We start from the raw sequence: 24,434 nt of genomic DNA, 5'->3' as shown, positions 1-24,434 counted from the left end.
GTGTTCCTGGGCTCTCGTAGGGAGAAAAGAAAAGAAACAACTATAATTGAGAGCTCTCTTCTTTTTTTCCTTTTTTTCACTCTATGAAACATTATATTAGAGAAATAAGGCTGAGCGTCACGTTCTCTGCACATATTAAGTCGTCCTTGTCAGCGTGCTGCAGTGCTACAGAAATCGTATTTGTCACGGTCAATAAAGTTCATATATTCGTGATTTTTAGGTTGCCACTGAATTGTCATGGTCGTGTTTAATTTCTGAACGTGCGCTTTGCGTTTACAGGGTAGCGCTGAAATCCAAGTCTTAAGATAACCTTTGTGGACAAGGCTGTGCGTGATAGAGAGGGTGAAAGATAGAGAGTGAAGTACTCAAGATACCAGAGATAATTTTTGGAGTCTACCCTACGGCTATTGAATAGCTGGCATAATATAAATCAGTTCAACAATAATAAAAACATGCAAACAAAGTGTTAAGCTATGGTTGTAAAATACGCGAGGCTGCCGCAGCAACTTATGTCAAATCAACCGTCTGGTCGCCTAAGCCAGTTATCTATTTTTGACACAATTACGAGCCTTCTTGGAGTGAAGAAGGTGAAAGTGTTTATCTATTTATGAGTGTTATTCATTTTTTATGCTGCTTTTGGTATTAAAAGACGCGGAAAATAACGACAAAAAAAGTAAAGAGCCCTCGGTGGGAACTTATGAACAGCCACGTTATATACTTTGCAGATGTTGCTACTTCACAGATGATTGGATTAAAAGAGAGATAATGAAGGAAGAGCAGTGATGTCTAAGCCTTTAAAAAAGGTCCGCTATGGGCCACAAATTGCTCAGGAGTGTGCTCTTAGTTGATTCAAATTGTTATCACTCGTAAATAACGAAAAAATACCTATACTTTTCTTGGTAAACTTATTGTTTGAACTTGTTACCTCGTCGAGTCTATGCAATGAATATCCACCTGATAATGATGAGGATATGGAGGCATTACACTGCGCTAACGTCAACTGCAGCAGAATAATGAAGCGACAAGGAACAGTATTACGATTATTGTTGCTATTAGCGCTTGTTCTGTGTCCTCCGCTTGTCTTACGCATACGTGCTTTTAGCGTTTACAAAAGTTATGGATCAGTACCCAGTGCCTTCTGCGGTATTACGGATCATCGCTTCTTCACTTCTACATTGCCTTGCAAGCTCAAATCACAGCATAAGCCCTACCGCCTGCGTACTCTTCTTGCAACTTAAACAACGAATCTTGCACAACCACTGCAGAACATGCCAGAAGATTTCGGAGCCACGCACGAGAAAAGATCATTTGATTTCAACCGCCTCCGCCACAATTTTGTAATGCCATTTACATAATTTTGCACGTTAAACCTTTAACATGGAGCCTGAGATTTTCTTTGAATATTTAGCCATCTCGGCGAGTCTCTTACGTCACATGGTCTCGGCTGCGTCATACTCTTGCGCCTGTAGGAAGACTAGCAGTCTCCGAATTTCGCGGTTTTAATAAATTTGTTGACGAAAATAGCACGGTCCTCTGCGGTGTTCATGCTCTTAATTTAGCGCGCGTATCATAACATAGGTCGCGCTTTTAATCTCGTTTCTGTCGTTACTGTGTCTACAGCCCTTAGCTCAGATGAGATAGCTGGAGCAAGACAAAAAAAAAAAAAGGTAGAATTACGTTTTTTTTTTTTTCTTTTACTGCGGTGAAACGCTTTAGCGTGACATACCACGGAAGCACGCTTTGGCGGGGCACTTTTCACTGACCTGCTCTGTCTTCCCACTCCGTGATCTGTTTCTTTTGAGCCTACAGTCCTCTGTTTTTTATTGCTGTTTGCTTGTTCGACAAGGTATCCTCACTTTATGGTACTGCTGCTGGACATATTACGACCTCTCGATAAGACCGCAGTGGGTCCCAGTTAGTTGGACGCACACAAAATTGCCTTCTAGATTTGCGACTAGATGTAGCGTTCATCGTGAAAACTCGAGCGAGTAAAAAAAAAGAAAATAGGTGAACACCTATACGTACATGTTTAACTTATCGGCCAGTTTCTCTTGCTTTCTTTTTTTTCGCTACTTTCTATGTATTTGGGGTGAACAGCAGAAAGTGTGTGGCAGACGGTGCACAATGTGTACCTATACGTGTAAATGAAAATGGCGTGGGTCTTCATATTTATCGTTGTTGTTTGTTTACTCCGAAAACAGTAATTTCTGTCGCCTTCATTAACAGCCAGTGGTGGGGCTCAAGAAAAACACTAGCTTTTTTTTTTCTGTCCTCTTATATAGAAATGAGATGAATTGCGCACGCTGCTTTAGCAAATGATTAGCATCATAACCTAATTATTAGGGAAAAATCAATTTAAAAGATTCAAATTTTGAAAAGACCAAAATGTCGCGCCAAAGTTTCGCACGTGGCGTCAAAGATTTCAAAGTAGTTTTCGCCTTTTTGCGACATTGGCTCAACAAAACTTTTTTATACTTTGTATGTTGAGTCTGTGGGCACCTCTAATAACAACGTCATTCATGTTTGCCGATTAGGAAGTACGTCAAACCTACTGGTTGCCGCCAAAATATTTTCCGTCACGTGGTTGGTGCGGGAATTTCTAGGTGGCGTTGTCATCCCTATTTTACTTTTCCTTGTTCCCTCCCTTACCAAGCGTGTTCTCGCGTAATGCATCGCGATTTTAGAATAGTGGAAGAGCTATTTGCTATTGTGAGAAAAATTGTTTTTTCTCTTTATTCTCCCTACAATAAGTCAATGTGACTCTTTGAAAGCCCGGTAGTGGTTTGGATGTACGAATGGCATGTATTTGCTGGTTATTCATTTATTTATTTTTTTGCATGTTCATAAGTTGCTCCAAGAGTAGCTCGGAATATATGTTTGTAGCGTGGAGTATGAAACACAGAAAGGGACACAAAAATAATAATTACAATATAATCTCCAATTTCCTTGATTAAAAGATTGCTATCTGTTGAACCTCTGGCGAAGAGACTTCATGTTCCAAATTCTTTTGCGTGTTTTTTTTTCTCTTGGTTGCAGTGACGTGTGGAGAGAGAAGAAGGGAATCTTATTTTGCTGGCTTTGACTTGGCGCGGTTGTTCTGTATGTTACTTTCTGTTTTTTTGCCTATTTCTCCCATTTGTTTTTTTTTTTTCGTATTCTACCAGCTGCTTGAATGCTCATTTTTTTCTTTTTTCATTCGGTATTTTTTTCCACTAAGAAATAATTTGTTTGAGATGCGCATCCGGGAACGCGCGAACGACATTTCGTCTTATTTTTAGTTGTATTTCGATGTTCTCGTGTTTCTTTTTTCTTCTCCCCTCTTGAACTAAAGCTCACAAACGGATGAGCGAAGCTCTTTCATGCACTATTATCTTTGTTTACCACCGAATTTCACGAGCAAAGCGAAAAATAAAGATCTCTACTACTATTACTACTACTACTACTACTACTACTACTACTACTACTACTACTACTACTACTACTACTACTACTAGTAGTAGTAGTACTTACTACTACTAATACTATTATTACTACTACTACTTCTACTACTACCACTACTATACTACGTGTTCTTTGCACTGCGTGCGTGCCACGCTCACATTAGGCGCACGGGAACGGTGCACCGCGGGAATGTTCAGCGCCTATACACGATTAATTCACACCGGCCTCTCCATGACACGAATTTGAGCATCCGCGTACGCGCGCAAACAGTTCCACTCTTGCAGGAACTGTGTCAGCGAGGCTCGCCAAAGTTTTCAAACAGTATAGCGATACACGGAACTCAGACACGGGCCAGCTCACAGAAGCGCCAAGTGGCCTCGAATGATGCCCGCGGCCTTTCGCCGTTAACACGTGTGTAGCGCAGAAGAGATCGTATACATTTGTGATGAGAAGGGAGGGTGTGTCGTGTGCTGCATTACTTACGCCGTGCTCTGCGTTTCTCTGTGCATCTTCTTTCTCGCAGGAATCCCGTCGAGTATATCAACGACCCTGGATTCGTCGCTGCGTGTTAGAAGGAAAAAAACAAAAAAAATTATATGAAGATAAAGGGAGATACGGAGGACTTGATATTGTGAAGGGAAGGAAGAGACGTCGACGGAAAACTTGGTTCGTGATCCCTGTGGACGCCGCCGTGCTCGCGCACCGGGCAGCGCCTCGCGGCCAGGCCCCACGCGGCCAGCTCGAGGAGCCGCCGCCCTGCTACCCTGTGACTGTGATGGACCCTGCGAGCGTGGTGCCCGCGCTAAGTGACCGTGGACTGGCGAGATAAAAACAACTAAAAAAACAAAAAAAACATGCACTGGTCGGCTGATTTCTCCCGCGCAAGTCGCGTGCACTTCTTCGGGGCCCCAGCAGCGGCCTCCGGCGAGACTGACGTGACGGGTGGTGTCGGCTCTCAAGGCCCGTGCCTGAGCTTCCGAAGGTCTTCTCCACGTGACGCCTAGGCCAGATTCAGAAGACGTGCCTCATCGTGCTGGAGCGGGCCTTTGGGGCTTGAACGTTGCGGTGAGTGAGCACGTTGCGCGCTGAGTCCAGCTTGTATACAGCACCACACAACTCCAGGAGTCTGCGCGATCTCTGTGTACAGGTGGGGTAAACTGGGACAGCATGCTCTCTTGAGTTATGGGGAGAAAGTGATGTAAACGTGCTTTTATGGCTCGAGAAGATAACTTGTCATTTTTGTAAGTTTTCGACTGCACTTTGATGCGTTCATAACGCTATTAGCATCACTTATTTTCAATCAACGGACAATCAAGCCGGTGATTGTATATATGGGACATTTTTGTAGCAATTATCACATAACTATGAAGAAAGTAAAGGAGACAAAAAGACAGCTTGTCAACGGCATGGAACGAACCCGCAACATTCGAACCTTCGGCAGGGACAAAACCCGCGACCTCATTTGAAGGATCCCGGGTGGCGACAAGTTGTATTTTGGTGCACTTTGCTTTCTTCACAGTTATCTCATAATTTCTTCAAAAATGTCCCCTATACTTTCCTCGGCTTGATTGTGCGGTATTTTATCTTAGGGTGTGTAACAAATCAAACGTGCTCCTCCTACGTTCTTCTTCTTTAATTTAACTCGTGTCATGTTCTACAGAATGTATAGTTATCGCCATTGCTTCGTTGCATATATGATGGCTAGAAGATATTCGCCAAGATGTACTGGAGTATTTGTCTATAAAAAGCTTGCTGCCTCCGAAATCAGCTAGCATTGACGCATCTTGTTTGTTTGCTAGTAAAAAATACAAGCTCAAAACAGCGTAACTACTTCTGTTCCCACTTGAGTTCTCAAGAAAGTACGTTATGATTCGACTTGTGTAAGACATCACCTATTTAGTAACTGTCGAGGCTCGTAGCTCTGTGTAGATCCGCACACTGCACCTTAATTTTAAGTTTCCGATCTTCAGCTCTCCGGCAAGAGATGCATCCATAACAGAACATTAAGCGCTTTTAAAATAGCGTGCGCGTTAATGTAGCGAGCCAGAAATGCATGTTCTCAGAACGATGAATATATGAGCGATCGACTTTGCTGCTTGGTAAGCTTGCGTTACGGTAATTGCGTGGTTTGAGCGTGTACGTGCATGTGAGCTCCTACACAGTTCTCGAACTGCGGTATGACATGACGATAGTTATAGCGCGAGAACAGAACGACGACAAAGACACAAGAAGGACGCGAAGGACTGCGACGTGGCGCAATTTTCTGCTACGCATTGCAAGTTGTGTCACAACCAGGGAAGAGAGTGCCCGAAACGAGAATTCCGAGCACGATAATACCACACGAACCTATCGACACGTCACGTCATCATCCTCGCATCCTTCAGTGCTGAGTTATCTCGATAAGCAGTTATAGCATCAAATTATACTGATTTTTTTCATTGGAACTGAATTTGAAAGGTGAAGGGCTTCTTTTTTTTTCTCAGGACAGCTTTTTTTCTCAGCGCACATTTCATAACGGCATATGTACTCTGCAGTATTGATTATAAGTAAAAGTGATTTAGGATATTAAAAAAGCTAACTTGTCCACAAGACTTGCAAGAAGGAAATCAGAATGAAACTGGTGAAATGCGAGATTCTCAGATATAGGCTACGAGTGGTTCGGCATCCTTCTTGAATTTTTTAGTGTGTAAAAATGAACAGATACATTCGAGGGAAACAAATAACGCCTGCTGTATACAAGTACACAAAACAAGTAAAATAATTAATAAGGGTCTGAAACTGAAACATTATTTGATCTGAAAGCCTAATTATTAAAATAAGATATATTGGAAGTGGACCACAGAAAGACGCAGGAAGTTGGCGAAATTAAATAAGCGCAGTGTTGTACCGGGTGTGCTCTAACAAGTTCAGAAGAGCTTGGAAGCGCTTGGAAACTTAAAAGCCATGTCAAAGCCGTGGTGCGTAATTGTGTGTAATCTCAGATTAGTTGCGGACAAAAATTGGACGAGGAAGACGTATGCATACATGCAAAACGCGCTGTGCGCCACTGCCTCTGAAAGCCTCTATAAATGAGTTATGGCGACCAGCATCTCTGCGCGGACGTCATAACTTACGCCGACGTCTGGCGGTTAACCCGTAACACACAAGACACGTCTTTTCGGCGCAGCTGTCGATGAAATGAGCGCCAATGTGAAGCGCACAGAACTTTACAATTGATTATCCATCCAGCAAAATAATTTTAAAAGCCAATGTAGTGCATCTGTGTGAAAAGAGTTCTTTTTTTTTTTTGGGGGGGGGGGGGGGGGGTTCTTTAGCCGCGTTTTTGAAAAGCTCTGAATTCGACGCGGGCTTCCATTATCGCAGCTCTCGCTGCGCTCCAGCCTTTTTCTGGCGGGCACGAGATTTTCAACAGCTGCCAATAAAACATGGCTCCGAATTTTGTGCTGATCCTGCGTCTCCCGAACGGAACTTGTAACCGCTCCGGACAGGTTAATTAGAGGAACATTCATTTGGCTGTCGATTTCTGCGTCTCTGTGTGCGGTTGTTTGCACGCGAACACAAACCCCCGTTACGGCTCCTATTCACCAAATTTCATGTTGCTCCATTTGTTTTCACTCCCCACTCTCCCACTCCTCTCGCCCCACTTTCTTTTTTTTTTTTTTGTACTTCATCTCCTTCTTCTACTAATGCGTGGGATGTCTGAACGACGAAAAGTTTAAAAATGTCCACTTGATTTTTTGTTCGCCTATTCCTATTTCGTCAGTTTTTCTCTTTCTTTTTCAAGTTGAAGTGCATATGAACCCTAATGATGCGGCGTAAGAAAGTAATTTAAATAAAATTGAAAATAAAATGAATGTTTGAAAGGTAACTAGGAGAATAAGTCATTGGGGAGGTTCAACGCCGTTTTCTTACAAACGGCCGACATATTGTGAAGTCAAGAATATAGTATAGCGAAACAAAAAAAAAACAATTATACTAACATATGAAGGCATATCCCAAAATTTAAAAAAGCAAAGCTATTTTCACAAGAACTTACTCACCTACTGGCTCTAAAGAGATCGACTAGAAAAATGAGCAGTGCTATTACATCCTTAGTGGAAACGGAAGACCATTGAATATGAGCGTCTGAAACCCTGAAGATTGTAATTAAGTCGGAAGATTCAAAGCAACGAAAGAAGACTACTTAATAGGGCTTTACTCTGTCTTGAAAGATAATGACATGCTGAAAAACTGACGTAACGATCAGTTTTCAACGCAACAACTTATGTGCAGCTAATGACTTGTAGTAAGTTATATTTTTAAATAGATAATAAAGTTACTTGGGAATGAACAACACGAACGAGCATGAAGGCCGGCACGAAAACGAACAACGTGTGCAGTACGCATACGCGGTGGAGTATATACACAAAAAAGAATGCGGACGCGATTGGCATGTTAAAAAACATGTCAGAAGAAGTCCCGAAGCGCCGAGTCTGTGGAGAATATACGGGCACAGGTTATAATGGTAGTGTTATTGTTTGTCCCTTATTTGTTTCCACGGTAACTGTGTTCACTGCACTTTATGTACCTTTTTTGTAACCAAATACACGCAATCATCATTTTATGGAACAAGCTATTAGGGGTGACCTAGAATACTCGTAGATGAGTAACGTTCAGACAGGAACATCCGCACACTTTTTATTTGCTTCGTACGATACGTAACACACTTCACGAAACTAAGGCCCACTAACCCCGACTGCCATTATGGTGGCCTGTTTGGACGTTTGTGCAAAGAATGCACATGCCAACAACCAACGCTTCAAGCTTTCTATTCGCCCTGGTGTGAGTGCCTTCGCCGAGTGCTGGGCTTAACAGAGCCAGGTGCGAGAATAAGGCATTAGGTAAACACAGTCTTGAGTGGAAGGTGTTTATGAGTTATACAGCACCGACCGTCCCACGGCATTGAAGAAGTTTCGGTGTCTCTGCTTATGTTTTGACATAAAAACGACTCAAGGCGACCGACAAGGATTTTGAGAAGTATGTGGTGAAGGTACACATCGAGTAGAGGACTGCCTCAGAAGACGTAATGTTAACAAGAGGACGAAGAAACGTCACTTAGTTATCTATTACTTTTCAGTAAGTCTTCATTCTGTGACAGTTATTGGTTGCCATATTCAATTTTGAATTGAGAAATTGTGATTGCGATATATCAAGCTTTTTCTATAACGTGTACATGGGAGTTATTCCTTTAGAAGTAACTGTTCACATTGATCAGGTTAAAGATTACATGAAGCAGGAGAAGACACCAATTTGCAAAAAGTATGCGTTCACACGTGCATGAAATTGCACCGCCATACTCGTTCAGCAGCATTCACCAAATCGCACGTTAGTACCCAAAGTACACATGCGATCTTACTGATAGCGTCGTCACAAGGCTCACTTTTGATATGTAGCAATGACACAAAGGCCACCTTAACTGCTCCTTCATTTAGGTATAGCCCATCGTATACTTATATAAACTCAGAGGAACCAGCTGTTTCTCTCCTTTCTGAGACGTTCCCCTGAAGTAAATGGCTGCCGGTTATTCAAGCGAAACCAGTGGTTCTACAAGCACTCTTGTGAAAAGCAATGGCGAATTTAAACTTACAGCATTCACAGCCTTCGCGTTGCATTTGGCGTTCGTCCAAGTGGGTTATTATCAATTTTCCTTAGATGGGGAGATTGCTACTTCAAGTGCTGGGAGTTGAACCCCGACATGGGTCTGTAAGGCGTCCAAAAGACACGGCAACACATCCCTGGCGTTTCTTATGCTTCCACGGATTCCCGAACCTCTCTTAGTTCGTAACAGCGCCTGCGCTCACCAACCACTTCATCCTCAGCTATTTAGCAGATATTTACATTTTTTTTCTCCCGAGTGACCAATAAAAAGCTACAAGGCAGCGAGCATGCTATTTAAAGTAACTGATTTTGAGCATCCAGCTGCCTACGTCATAAAAAACAAGAAATAACAAGAAAGCAGAAAAATATTGTGTTCCCATTGGCTCAATGTAACTTCCCTTTCTTTTCATTCTTTCATCGCTCTCACTCTCTCTCTCTCTCTCTCTCTCTCTACAGCAACAATCCATAGACAAAGAGTCTGTAAACAGCACATCATAACAATTAATTTCATTTCTTTAATGACTGGCTCATTTCCCGAACCACTTTTTTTCCTTTTCTTCGGGCTCTTTGGCGTGAACTAACGTTCTGGACAAGACACGCTAACAAATGTCCCTATGAAAACGCAGCCCACAAGCTAAGTGAACAATATGTCCTCTCTAACATTCTTTATATCTCTTTCTCTTTTTCAGCTAACAAGAATACGCCATTTTACCCCGAAGAGAAAGAGATAGGGTGCTTAGAGAATAAAGAATATAGTTATACTTTTTTGCAGCAAACTTTGCTCAATGCATGTAAGGGGCAGGAGGGTAATGGGTGAAATGAGCTGCACTAAATAAAGCATTTTTTCTCAACGCATCACGTGTTAAAGAACGTGAACACGGGAACTGATAGGCTCTAATTATTGTTATTTGTGGCAACTTAAGCTCAACAGATGAAGTATAGTTAAATGGTGTGGACGACGAATTTGCTGTTCCTTGTTGTTTTAAACGTAGAAATAACAAAGAAAAAGTGAATAAATGATAGTAGAATAATAGATATTCAGCCACAGGCTGAGCGTGCCATGGGCAGACAGTGCACACGTTTTTTTTTTTTTTTTTGCATTACATGTACGCGTTATGGAATCCAACGCCTACAGTGATTCACAACGTGAAATATACTTATTTTCGCTATCTCGCGAAACTTTAGAGTAAATACGTGCAGCAGTAGTAGTCACTGCGAGTGCTACCGCTCGCTTTTTTTTCTTTTCTTTTTTCACGGTAATAATTAAACGAACAAGCATCGAAGACCGAGCAGCGTATACGGTTATCAGCCGACCGTAGGCTTTTGGTGAGCGTGAATGATAGCCTATCGAGCGCCTAGAACTTAACGTTACGAACTGGTGGTCGATCCAGTCATTGTTTTTTTTTCTTGATACAACAAATTGAAGGAAGGTATGGGAATTGAAGGGTGAGCGGTGTAAACTTAAGAGGACAGGCTGGTGAAACGAGCCTTCAAAACCTTCTATTACTCATTTCCCTGCTTCGGCTTACTTTAGAGCAGTCTTGGTTCTTCCGTAAATGAGGTTTCTCCGATTTCGCCTGCCTGTCAGTGCCACGGCGTTCCGTTCATTCACGCGAGACACCACGCGTGGCTTTCGGCGAGAAGCGAACTTGTGATGAAACACGCTGACTCGAAAGAGAGCTCATGTAAAACAAAACAAAGAAGAATGTAAGGTCACATCATGCGTGTGCGGGAAGAATTTCTGAGCTGCGGTATATGGAGTAAGGCCGTAGATAGAATGGGAAGCGCTTGAGGCCTTGGGCGTCGGAAAAGGGTCTCGGAGATCGGTGCGCAGCGCGGTGGCGCGCCTAAAAGAAGGTTGAACAAAACTCACCTGAAGCTTGACAGAGATTGATTAAGCTTGCGTCTCTGTGAAAGCGCTGCGAGGCAGTCAACCTAACATTTCTGTTTCGTTTTCTTGCATTTTTCATTATTTTTTTTGTCTTTACGGCCCGGTGAGCAGCGACGCAGCAATTTTGCACAGATCTCGGGGCATGCGTGGATAATCGGCTGTTTGTCCGAAGATGGTAGCGGAAAAGGGTGAACGGGCGGATATATATATATATATATATATATATATATATATATATATATATATATATATATATACGTGTGCCTGCTGCTCTGCTGCTGGATAAGGCCTTTAACTGTGCCAGTGTCAGATAACCGGCGTGCCACCGGTACAACCCCCTTCGCGCCAGGCGTGCTCCACACTCGTGCGCGCGCTATTTCAACGCCAGAGACCACGGCACCGTGGTGTACGCGCTGCTGGATTCCCACCGGCTCCCGTCTTACGCACTCTCTTTTCCGCGTATAAGGGAGGGGGGGGGGAATGTCTGGTTTCTGACACTGCTCGAAAATTGCGGGTTTCCTCGGAAGCCACGGTCATCTATGGAGAGGCCTTTGAAAAACTTTCCCGATAATTCAATCAAATCTGCGATGGGATGCCGCATTGCGACGTCTCTCGAAATAGGGGCGCACCAGAGCATTACGTGATGCGGGTAAAACGAGACCCGATTGAGAGAGAAAAATAATACAACCATATAAGACTCTTATCAAGATGATAAGAACTGGAATCGCAGTTCCCAACGTTTTCTGGCAAGAAGCACTGGCCACGTTTGCGTTTTTTTCAAGGAGTGAGAGAATATTTCAGGTCAACTGGGAGCCTTTAGGCGTAAATTACTTTCATTACGTAAATTCATACCTATTTCTGGAATAAAAAAATGGCCCCGTATATGCATGTAATCTGCAAATGTCATCGAAAGACGATAGTCTTGCGTGTGGAGAGAGTGAACAAACCATTTATTTGATGTTCTGCGCAAGAAAATTGGTGAATGGTATTCCGGAGGCGCTGCGTTAGAGTGCCTCGAGCGGGCAGCGGAGGCTCACGAGTGCATCAAGTCATGCCACACTTGAGCCATGAGCGCCATCTGGCAGTTCCTTATGGAAAACAAAGCGTGTGGCCGTGCGCGCCCGTCCCAGAGGTGATAAGATGTAGAACGCGAGGCGACGGGTAGGTGCCCCCACCATCTCGTCTTAGCAAAGCGTTGAAAACACTTCCCGTTCCGTGCAAGCGTTGCATGGTAAGCGCAGCGTGATAAGCGCTACGGTCCTTAAAATTACTTATGTATGCGTTTTCTAGTAAGAGATGCATATGCAGAATATATGCGTGTTGTTAAGGTGCCCCAGACATGCGCAATAATTGCTTTTTAATTGACAATCGCACAAGCATGAACGTTCAACCTTGAGCAACATTGGTGGTCGCTGCGGATGGAATTTGTCGTTTGAAGTACCCGATGCCGGTAAAAGTGGACAAACAGACAAATGCACAGACAGACAGACAAACAGACAGATCAAAATTTTTTCGTCGAAGGTCCCCAAGAAAGGCTATTGTCTTTAATAGTGAACTTCACGCCAAACTCACAACCACACAGAGGAAGAAAACACGTAGACAGCATGGGCGCTCAGCTATTTTCTTCCACTGTGTGGTTGTGAATTTGGCTCGAAGTTGACTACTTATTTCAGACATGCACCAACTACCCAACAACGAGCTCTACTAGAGTATACATAATTAATGTGTAAATTCACGTCACTTTAAATAAAATACTACGCATTCTTTCGAATAAGCTTGTGTGGTGCTATGTATAGGTTCTTTATCGATGCGCGCTGTTTCGGGTCTCGCGTCCACTGCTTACCATTAACGCGGTCGAAAACACATGCCGCGTCAAGGGTTCGCTCACACGATCACTTGCTAAGCGGAACTCAGGTGAAGTTGCTAGCGCACGTCTGCACAGCTTAAAGGCGCATCTGTGATTCGCTCTCCCGCTTCAGTTACAATAAGCTCAATGAAAGTGCATTTCTGTACCGCCTATACGGCAACCAGTGGCATTAAAAATGTCTTTTTAATTCTTAGTTGGAATCACTAACAGACTCGCTTGTGACATCCACGGCTGTAAGGAGACGACCTATCGTCTTGGTGTTTGCCTTCTCCTGCTGTGTGCTAGGTACTCGACTGCTGACGCGCAGGCTGCGGATTCGTATCCCGGCTGCGGCGGCTGCATTTCCGATGAAGGCGGAAATGGTCTAGGCCCGTGTGCTCAGATTTGGGTGCACGTTAAAGAACCCTAGGTGGTCGAAATTTCCGGAGCCCTCCACTACGGCGTCTCTCATAATTATATGGTGGTTTTGGGATGTTAAACCAATCAATCATCAATCAATCATGAACAAGAGCTTAGGCACGCAAACCTGACATTGAAATCGGCAATAAAAGCAAGGCAGGATACTTTTTTTTGCCCAATTAAGCGATAGGTTAAAGCAAAACCCGAAAGGGTTCTGGAAGTATGTTAAACAAACTAGAAAAGACGATATAAGTATTCCTGCTCTGACCGTAGAGGGGGATACTTTGTGCACCGATGAAGAAAAAGCTGAAGCTTTTAACAACTATTTCCAATCAGTTTTTACTCAAAGCACACCTGGCGATGTGGGGGCGCTTCCAGTCACGCGGCCTTCCATGAAAGACGTGGAGGTTGACATTACTGGTGTTGATTGCTTGTTACGGCAGATAGATACAACTAAAGCAGTTGGACCAGATGGTTTATCACCATTTGTCCTTAAAAACTGTCGCAGCGTCATTGCAAAGTATTTATGCGTTATATATGAAATTACACTAAACACTGGAGTTGTCCCACATGACTGGAAAGTTGCAAACGCTATCCCGGTTCATAAATCAGGTGATAAAAAGCTTGTCGAAAACTACAGGCCCATCTCACTAACAGCAATTTGCTGTAAGTTGTTTGAGCACATCATATACAGTGAAACATTTAAACACCTAGAGTCCATCAACTTCCTCACTCCATCTCAGCATGGTTTCAGAAACAGACGCTCATGCGTACCTCAACTAGTCGAATTTCAGCATTACATCGCACAATCTATAGACATTGAGGCTTAAGTAGATGCAGTGTTCCTTGACTTCCGGAAAGCCTTCGATACTGTCCCACACAATCTGTTAGAATTTGCAATGGTCTCTGCAAACATAAAACTTAAAGTTATCAATTGGTTAAAGAACTATCTAAACGATCGACAGCAGAACGTAGTGCTTAACGGATCAAAATCATCTGTGGTAACCGTTACGTCCGGTGTACCACAGGGGAGCGTATTAGGACCTTTGCTTTTCTTGATTTATATTAATAGCATAGTCGATGGTATTACCGCTCCCATTAAGTTATTCGCAGATGATTGTGTAGTGTTTAGAGTGATTAAATTGCACAAGGATGCTGAAATTCTGCAGCATGATCTGTACCGAATATCAACGTGGTGCCAAAAATGGAAAATGAGTCTAAACGTCTGTAAATGTTGCTGTGTATCATTCAGCGACCAGATTAGTACACTAGAAACAACATACGAAATAAATAATTCAATACTTAGCAACGAATCCTATTATAAGTATCTGGGCGTCTATTTTTCCGACAATCTCAAGTGGAATAAACACATTGGCATAACTGTGACCAACGCAGGCCGGATGCTATACTTCATACGCAGAAGCTTTAGGCAAGCTTCACAGACCGTGAAACAAACCCTTTATCTCATGTATGTAAGACCCATTCTAGATTATGCTTGCGTAATCTGGGATCCCCATCAGCAACACTTGATTGACGCATTGGAAAAAGTTCAAAACCAAGCAGCCAGATTTGTTAGCAACAACTATAATTCCTTTGCAAGCATCACAGAAATCGATAGATTGATATGTGGGGTTTAACGTCCCAAAACCACCATATGATTATGAGAGACGCCGTAGTGGAGGGCTCCGGAAATTTCGACCACCTGGGGTTCTTTAACGTGCACCCAAATCTGAGCACACGGGCCTACAACATTTCCGCCTCCATCGGAAATGCAGCCGCCGCAGCCGGGATTTGAACCCGCGACCTGCGGGTCAGCAGCCGAGTACCTCAGCCACTAGACCACCACGGCGGGGCAGCATCACAGAAATGAAACGAGCATTGAAATGGGAGACACTGATGGTAAGGAGGCTGAAACTGAGGCTTAAATTTCTTCATTGTATATATTATAATGAAAATGCCATTAACCCTCATGATTATCTGTTCACACCAACGTACGTCTCTAATCGGCAAGACCATTCATGAAAAATATCAGAATACCGTTACAAAAACCCACTCCACTCTTTCGGTAGTTCTTTTTTCGTAAAAACAATACAGGAATGGAACCGTCTACCCGATGATCTGGTCAATGACCCTGATAATGAATCCTTTTATTCTTCTTTGTAACATTCTACAATATCACTGCCACTAACAATGGTTTGCTGTCTCGAAGCGTGTGGGTGTTTACAAATGCATGACTGTGACGTTGTTTTCGCTCACCAATATTCGATTGTTTTTTTTTCTTCTCTCAAAATATTTTGAGTGCTGTTTTATTTGTTGAATCTAATGTTTCGATTGAAAACTATGTAGTCAAATTATTATGTACCTCCCCTACGTAATGCCTCACGGCGATGTAGGTGAAATGTAAATAAAAAAAATAAAAATCATCAATCAATCAATCATCAATCAATCCTGGTGTGTGCTGTACAAAATGCTCTATATTGCACTTGACTATACGTGCACGATAGCCCTCTTTGAGCGAGAAGAGGGCTATCGATGCAGAACCACGTGCAACAAAGAAGGTTTGTAGGATTTTGCGCCGCTCTATACTTAAAGCTGTATAACTGCTCGACGTAAGTTCTAGCGCATCGAATTTAGCTTGTATGCTCACCGTCCTCGTTTTCCTACGAGTTTGTTTTTTTTTCTTTAAAACTTTACTGCCCTTTTATCCTTTCCACAGAGCCAGCCGATATTTACGGTGGGTTATTTTGCACTTTTTCTCTACATTTTCCCCCCTCTTTTTTCCAGCCATGACCAACGTCAGGTTACTACAATGAACTCTGTTCTTCTCCAAATCTAAAGGATCAGGGTGTGAAGCACAAATGAAGCTTCGCACCTTGCACAAAATAAACATGGCACCAGAACCACTGTGCTTGATGCCGCTCGCATTACGACAGAGAATAACGGGGGGAGGGGGGGCATGAAAATCAAACACCTTCAACACGTAGTGCACGAATACGTGTCCAAGAATGAGACACCATATCGCGCCTCTCGCATATTCGTAACCGAGGAGCCACTCCAAAACGAACGAGCCGCTCGAAAACAGGCACTAACAAAAGTCAGGTTTTCGCCCGCTACAAACGTGAGGCTCGCTGACTGCGCTTGATAATAAAAGTAAAAACGAATACAACACCGGCGAGTTTCGAGCGGAAATCAGACTAGGTCACTGGGGTGGCAACGAACTGCCGAAATGATGAAGGAAAGAGAAAGAAGCAACTATAGAGGATAGGCAATGGACAAAGGGGAAACACGCCTCCTTTCTGTGCATCTCGGCTCGGGGTAATTCGTTCCTTTTCTTTCCCTTTCGTGTGCGGCGGCGGGCACGCGTTCGGCCTCGGGACCGTTCGTCTTGGGCACCAACGAGCGCCGGGGCCGGCTGTCATCGGGCCGGTTGGCATGCGCGCGTATGCAGCGCGCTGGCGTTGAAGGGCGGCCGTGACGAGGCAAGTGAGCGGACCGCGCGCCCCAGACCTCCTGAGGGAAATTTTGCTCACGACGAGTTGCTTGCGAAGCTTCAATATCGCGCCGGCCGGGCATTCACACGGCCTGGTGCAATCTCTGGAACCACGCCATGCTCCCGCCAGGGCAAAGCGCACGCCGAAAGGCGGGGAATCTTGACATTCCAATTGGATGTTGGATATTGGAACGGGAGGTACTCTTTCTCTCTGCGCATTCCTTCCGTTCTCTGTTTCTGCAACTGCTCAGCGGCTTTTTGTCTGCATATAGCTTTTCGTTCATCCATCGCAGGGCCTGGTCGATGTTCGGCAGCTAGATATGTTCGTGTATCTGTAATGATATTATTGCTCAAACTGCCGACACTGTCAATGACACAAAATTCAATACTGCGTTTCACTCGACGAACGGCGGGACATAACGGCGACATTGTTTGTGTCTCGTAGCTTTCGCGCTCAGAATTCTCCCGCCATTCTTCGTTGCCTAAATGGAGCGTAGATCTCGGATATTCTGCATGCCGAACTGTCTCACCTTATCTCACTGCCTGGCTCAAATATACATGTCATGCCTGCAGCTGCGTTTGCCACTTCCTTGCCTCCCTCGGCGTTTGGCGCTCGCTGTGGCATGTACTCGCGTCTCTCGGTTCGCACCGGCCTCTCGCGCTAGTCTTTAGCGCTACTGACTCCAGTTAAGCAAGGCTGACTCTCGTCGGGCCGTTCTGTTCACGCGCGCTTTCACAACCGGGTCACACCCGTGGCCCAAGAATGCCAGTCCTATTAACTGCACTTGCCCATCGCCGCGTTCATCGTGCGCAGAGACGCTAAGCTGCAGAGGGCAAAAAGGAAAAGGGGAGATAGTAGTACTTCGTGTTTAATTTCCTTCGCACAAAAGGAAGTGTGAATGGAAGACGCGCTCGGGTCTTGAGGGACTTCGTCGAGAGGCGGACCATGACGGCTTCTTCAGCTTGTCCAGGCTTTTGTTCTTCTTTTCTTCCTCAGAATCCGGCGATCGAGAACTCTGGCTCACTTCCCTCTCGAACTCTCCGGGTCATTCGCAGTTCTTGTAGCTCCTATCACGTCGTCCCGACCACGAAGGGAAAGAGCGGCTGCGACCTCACTCCCTGTGCGCGAACACGTTGGAAGGTGTCTGCGGGCTCCTGGCGAACAGCCCCCGCGTACTCTCTTCGGTATATAAACGCCGCGGGGGACGGCGTCCAATCCTTTGCCTAATGAAGCTCACTGCCGCCATTTTCCTCTCCGGGCCACTGATTCTTCGTCTTCGTTGCATTTCGGAAGACTGCTGGTGTTGGTCTGTGTGGTTTCGCGAGGATTAGCTGCTACTACGGGCCGGTGTGAGAGGGCACATTTCTCTCGAAAGTGACGCGAAAAGCAGTTCACACCCACCGTCTAATATACTTATTGGGTGTTCAGTGTGTTGTCAATGGTACACTTTGTTTGAAAACTTCTTTTTGTCTCTCATGCCGAGAATAATGACATTGAATCACTTCTAATCATAGCGATCTACCAGTGGCGTCTTTCTTCGTTTTTCTTGGGCTTCACTTTCTCTGTTAGGAGCGTGAAATGTCTGTACCCTTCTGAATTCCTATAGAGTGCAGTAAATTTTTATACGCAATGTAGTTACTTAAAAATACGTACTTCTGAAAATTGTGACAAATAAATCCAAGTGGTTCATTTATTTCTTGCAAATAATAATGCATTGATACGAGATGTGCCATTTGACACGTTAACGTATTAACACGGAAATGTTTTATGCCGGGGTCTTCCAAGTACTCACTAACATCATTTCCGCCACAAAAATGGCATCGTTAAAATGCACGCAAACTGAATGCAACAAAAATTTGAAGAAGATAATTTGTCCATGCCGGGAGTCGAACCTCTCGGGCGGCAACGATTCGTGCTTGGTGCTCTGCCCCCTGAGCTACCGACATCCGTGCATGGAGCTTTTCAAACGTGCCTCATATATCCCAGAACTTCTCTCTCGCCATGATAATATATGGTAGCACAGACAAAGGACACGGACAAGAGAAGGCGCATTCAAGACAATGACAACACCGCGCTACTTGAATGTGCCTTCTCTTGTCCGTGTCATTTGTCTGCGCTACCATATACTATCATGCTACCATACCAACAAGCCCGAATCGCCACCCTCATTCTCCCTCAGCGTTGTTCGATGGTGGGAAGCTGTTGCCGTCTGGAAGGGTTGAAGTGAAGCAGTTAATCTTGACACTAACAAGTGACGGCTGCGGATGCTTCGCTGGTCTCAGCGCAGCGCATGCATGCTGTCACTGCAGTATTACAGGAAACTTACACGGGCACTCATGGTGTTTCTCCGACGCCTACTTCCTTGAGTGCGATGGCACCGATTAAGAAATGCGCAGAAGTAAGTGTCGCAAAAAGGCAATGATGTCGACGGGCGAATGTCTTGCTAATGGAGGCTCTGGCGCTGCGATAAACACGCCAGCGGAAAGCGAAATGCCTTCATGCTTTCATATCTCAAGCTACCAACTCTGCCTATCACGTTCCTGAAGCGCTGTGTAGCAGCGATTGCAAGAGCAAAGACGTAGGTTACCCGATCATTGGGAGCGCACACCTAGCCGTTGCTCTCCTCAAATGGCGACGCTTTCTACTAGTGCATATTGAGTACCAGTGTTTAATTTGGGCTTGTTGATATCACCTTCACGCGGGATTCACAATATACTGTGTACAGCTCTATTTAAATACTTCAGCTACCAGATGGGTTTAATCATAATCATAAACAATATTTGTTGGGATGGATTTGTGCCACCAGGCGTCAAGGGGGGGGGGGGGGGGGATCTACGCCAAACGATGGTATAGCCGCCATACACCAATATCCAGTGTGCAATCTCACATATATAAATGTTAAGTCAAATATAAACTAATTATGTGAATACACATTTCACTTTCGTGTTATACCGATTCATATAATGGGTAATCGAACCATTTTTAATATATATATTTTTTTCCGCAAACGACAACCAGGTGGTTTACCACTGGCTTCACCAGTCGTAGGCCTTCGGGTTGCCGTTTCTGCAACACCAGTCTCGATATTTGAAATTACTCGCAGTCGAAAATAGAAGTAGACAGCGCTCGTGTTGTCCTCTTTGCTTTCCTTGCCTAGCCTTTCGTTTCACGTTTCTTCTAGCACCTTCGTGCTCACGCTGCAGTCCTTATCACCATGGATTCTAACCAACTAGCCCAAATAGCCGTTCTTCTTCAATAAATGGAAGATGTCTATCCTGCTGAAATATCTCAAAACACATACAACTAGTTTGACGGCATCCACTTCGAAATGACAACTTAAATGACATGTCGTTGTTCGTGTTCTTCCTCACTAAAGCGTACGTGCCCAAAATGAGCGTTTTAACGCACAGGTATAGGGAGTACGTTAGAAGTATGTTTCCCTCGTGTCGCAGAAGCCAGCTGTCGCTGAATGCTTTAAAAAGTTAATTTCATCGAGTCTGAACATGGTTGCAGAAAACAACAGTAACAAGAAAAGGGTGGTCGGCATTTCCACTATCTATTCCTTATCGCACTGGCTTGGAAGTGGGAAAAGTAGTATCAGTAGTAAACATGGCGTCAAAAACACAACCACACAGGAATACTAAAGTAAATATAGGACGGTGAGTCCAGAAAGCTACAACTAGCGGGAAGTAGGTACGACACTAGTTTTGTTTTTAGATACTGTGCCACTGTGCAGAGAAACAATGGGCGGATAATTGACAAAAAGTGGGCGGGCATTCATTTCGGTCACCATACAAAAAAATTTACGCACTGTCGTTGAGGTGTGGTATATCATCATCATCATCAGCCTGACTACGTCCACTGCAGGACAAAGGCCTCTCCCATGTTCCGCCAGTTAACCTGGTCCTGTGCTTGCCCCGACGCGGTGGTCTAGTGGCTAAGGTACTCGGCTGCTGACCCGCAGGGCGCGGGTTCGAATCCCGGCTGCGGCGGCTGCATTTCCGATGGAGGCGGAAATGTTGTAGGCCCGTGTGCTCAGATTTGGGTGCACGTTAAAGAACCCCAGGTGGTCTAAATTTCCGGAGCCCTCCACTACGGCGTCTCTCATAATCATATAGTGGTTTTGGGACGTTAAACCCCACATATCAATCAATCAATCTGGTCCTGTGCTTGCTGCTGCTAATTTATACCCGCAAACTTCTTAATCTCATCTGCCCACCTAACCTTCTGTCTCCCCCTAACCCGCTTCCCTTCTCTGGGAATCCAGTTAGTTACCCTTAGTGACCAGCGGTTATCCTGTCTACACGCTACATGCCCGGCCCATGTCCATTTCCTCTTCTTTATTTCAACTATGATATCCTTAACCCCCGTTTGTCCCCTAATCCACTCTGCTCTCTTCTTGTCTCTTAAGGTTACACCTACCATTTTTCTTTCCATATATATAACGTTCCATATATATATATATATATATATATATATATATATATATATATATATATATATATATATATATATATATATATATATATATATATATATATATATATATATATATATATAACATTCCTTCTAGCTGCATGCATTCGCTTCTTCGTATTGCACACGGGCTGGTTTGTTAATCATAGACTAATGCAACACAAGCGTTTGTTAACCGGAGGCTCACCGTCTAATCTATCTTTACAATATCGAGAGTGTAAATTCGCGCCCACGTACGCTCAGTATTCGCTGCATTAAAATGGCACAAAAATGAAGAGAGGCGTCTAATGGCTGGTGCCTAAACGCGTTAAGGAGGCAGCCTTCGATTAACTGGAATAAAAAATAAATGAAGAGCTGAAAGAGTTATCTCTAGCGCAGAACCCTGCGTGCGCCCGCGGTATAGAGAGGTTATGCTGCGATATAGGCGCATGCGCAGATTTGTAGGCCCATGTGCTCAGATTTGGGTGCACGTTAAAGAACCCCAGGTGGTCGAAATTTCCGGAGGCCTCCACTATGGCGTCTCTCATAATCATATGGTGGTTTTGGGACGTTAAACCCCACATATCAATCTATCAATCGAGAAAGCTTCCAGTTCCATCGGACTTCTCCCGCCGGGATGCAAGTTTACTGTGTTGCCTATGGTTATGAGTAGCTTTCACGAAGGCATACTCTTTTCGCATAGCAAGGGCGAATAGCTCCAGATGTGAATCGTGTGATAGTGACGAGACAATAGAACATCTACTTTGTTAATGTGATCATTCTGCGAGCGAACGCAACGTGCTACGCGAAACGTTATAAGAACTAGATAGTAGAGCTTTCTTCAGAAGATCCTCGCTTCATGGCTCTACGCGTCGCAGGCCAGCAAAGCGACACGGACATTGCTAGGTTTTCTAAAGACGGCCGGACTACGTGACTGCTTATAAGTGTGCAATGAACAGAGTCACATGTACCCACACGGTGCCCTTCACCTCTCCTCTCTCCTTGAATCCCCTCACCCCTTCCCCCAGTGCAGGGTAGCGAACCGGACGTGCGTCTGGTTGACCTCCCTGTCTTTCATTCCTCCCCTTCCTCCTCCTCCCTTGAATGGTCTGCAAAAAATATGGTAAAGCTGGTGCTTGCACATACATCATTTGAATGACTTGCCGAATTGCGCAAAATATGTTTATAGCATCGTCATATATAAAAAAGAAAGAACTGAAAATGCACCTTCACACGATAATGATGGCGGCTTAATTAAGTAACAGCAGAAAATGTTGAGTGAAGCTTGCTTGCCACGTTCTTCTAAACGAAAAAGAATGCGGGGCCGGGGCACTGTTGTAGCGATTGGTTGACGGACGCGCGGTAATCTTTGAATTTCGCTAGACTTCCACAAGTCACAGTTAAAACATATAGACTAACAAACGAAAATCGTGATGGTGCTGAAGCTAATAAAAGTCCACACTTTTTTTTCTTTAAACATTTTCTATACTACTACTTGCTTGCGTATCATAGTGTTAGAGCTAGAAAGTAAAGGAAGGGGCCACATTGCGCTTCCAGTGTTCCTACGGAAGCCTTCTTTGCGCGCCCTCCTGATCCCACGTGCCTCGCGCTCGCCTTTTAGCCAAATGAAGTTATTGCTCGCCCCCTGAAACACGTGGACAGCCGCACGGACGTGGCTGTCTATCAAAATCGCTGCGGAGCCTGGTCACTCTCTGCGCTCGTTCTGCGCGGCTCATCGGAGCAAGATCGCGCGCACATATCGGCCCGAATCCCGAAGTGACTGGCCGAATGGCATAGCGTGCCCACCTGACATGTGTAGCGTGAGGGCGGCGGCACGCTCTTCTCTCCTCCCGCTCAGGGGATATATGCATTTCTACGACCATGCTTTTTCCGATCGATGACGCAGGATACCGAGAGCATATGCGACCGACGCTAGGGCGCAATGGTCACGCGACCGGGTTTGCACTCCCTGAAAAGAGCTTCCCCGATGTTAGAGACGCCAGGTGATACCTGCGCGACATTCTGCTGTGAGTCAAACCCTCGAGCACACACAGGTCCGCGTAATGGCCCACGTTCTTTGGCTGCAGTATCTTCAAAGATCGGCACCGTCGAGCGACGTAAACTCGGTGTCGCAAACGTTCGTCAGTCTAGAAGCACCTCAATGCGAGCTTTCTTAAAGCAAGCTATTCGAGTTTAAAGGAATTGCATTAGAACATACCCGTGCACCTTTTGATGCATCTTGATTATCGCTCCTTTTTTTCTTTTTACTATAATTACAATTGTGTATGCTGAGATGAAACCTTTTAAAATTTAGATGTCAGCTCGTATAGTCTAGAAGCATACCGGCGCTTGTGTTCGTTCCGGGGGCTTTACACACACACAAAAATTATTTAGGCACGTACGAAGATAACTGGTTTTGCAATGCCAAAGTAGTAGTTTGGCATCTTTGTAGTTAATAAAATTCCTTCGAGGTCATTCAGCCATGTGGACGTCTGGATGGATTGCTATGCACCACAACGAAAAGGAAGTTATGATTTGAAAAGAAAGAAAGAGAAAGAAAGAAAGAAAGAAAGAAAGAAGGAAAGAAAGAGAGAGAGGGGGGGGGGCAAAGTTCAGTTGCCGACATGAAAGTCGCTGGTTTGATCCAGACAGCGGCGATCGCATTTTCATTGAAAGGAAAATAATAGAGCCCCTTGTGCTAAGATTTAGGCGCCCATTAAGGAACCCCAGGTGATCAAAATTCAGTTGGACTTCCCCCTATGACTTGTTCATAATCATATCGTGGTTTAGGTGCCTTGAACGCTATATTGATTTATTTGTGGGGTTTGACGCCCTAAAATCACCATATGATTATGAGAGACGCTGTAGTGGAGGACTCCGGAAATTTTGAGCTCCTGAGGTTCCTTAACGTGCACCAAAATCTGAGCACCCTGGCCTACAGCGTTTTCTTCCCCATCGAAAACGCAGCCGCCGCAGCCATGATTCGATCCCATGACATGCGGGTCAGCAACCGAGTACCTTAGCCACCAGACCACCGGGGTGGAGCAAACGCCATATATTATTATTATTATTATTATTATTATTATTATTATTATTATTATTATTATTATTATTATTATTATTTGTACGTTGACTTAATTATGGCCTCGCGAGGTATATAGCCTTGATCCAAGTATTTTATTGCTATATCAATTATATGAACCCTCTTGTCTGGATTTTGCCGCCGTCAGCGGCTACCCGCCGCTATTCACCG

The 24,434-nt window shown here is 44.5% G+C and overlaps 1 protein-coding gene across 1 annotated transcript in view; it reads left to right on the top strand.

Annotated features, from left to right (window-relative positions):
* Positions 1-24,434, top strand: part of LOC119175443 (uncharacterized) — a 154,468-nt gene that overhangs the window by 19,395 nt on the left and 110,639 nt on the right. The window contains exon 2 of the mRNA XM_075876378.1: positions 4,415-4,506. Within this exon, the coding sequence (XP_075732493.1) occupies positions 4,415-4,506 (92 nt within the window). The remainder of the gene's footprint in view (positions 1-4,414; positions 4,507-24,434) is intronic.

The sequence above is a fragment of the Rhipicephalus microplus genome, chromosome X (assembly GCF_043290135.1).
Source record: "Rhipicephalus microplus isolate Deutch F79 chromosome X, USDA_Rmic, whole genome shotgun sequence".
Classification (NCBI taxonomy): domain Eukaryota; kingdom Metazoa; phylum Arthropoda; class Arachnida; order Ixodida; family Ixodidae; genus Rhipicephalus; species Rhipicephalus microplus.
This window is presented reverse-complemented; position numbering and strand designations above follow the sequence as displayed.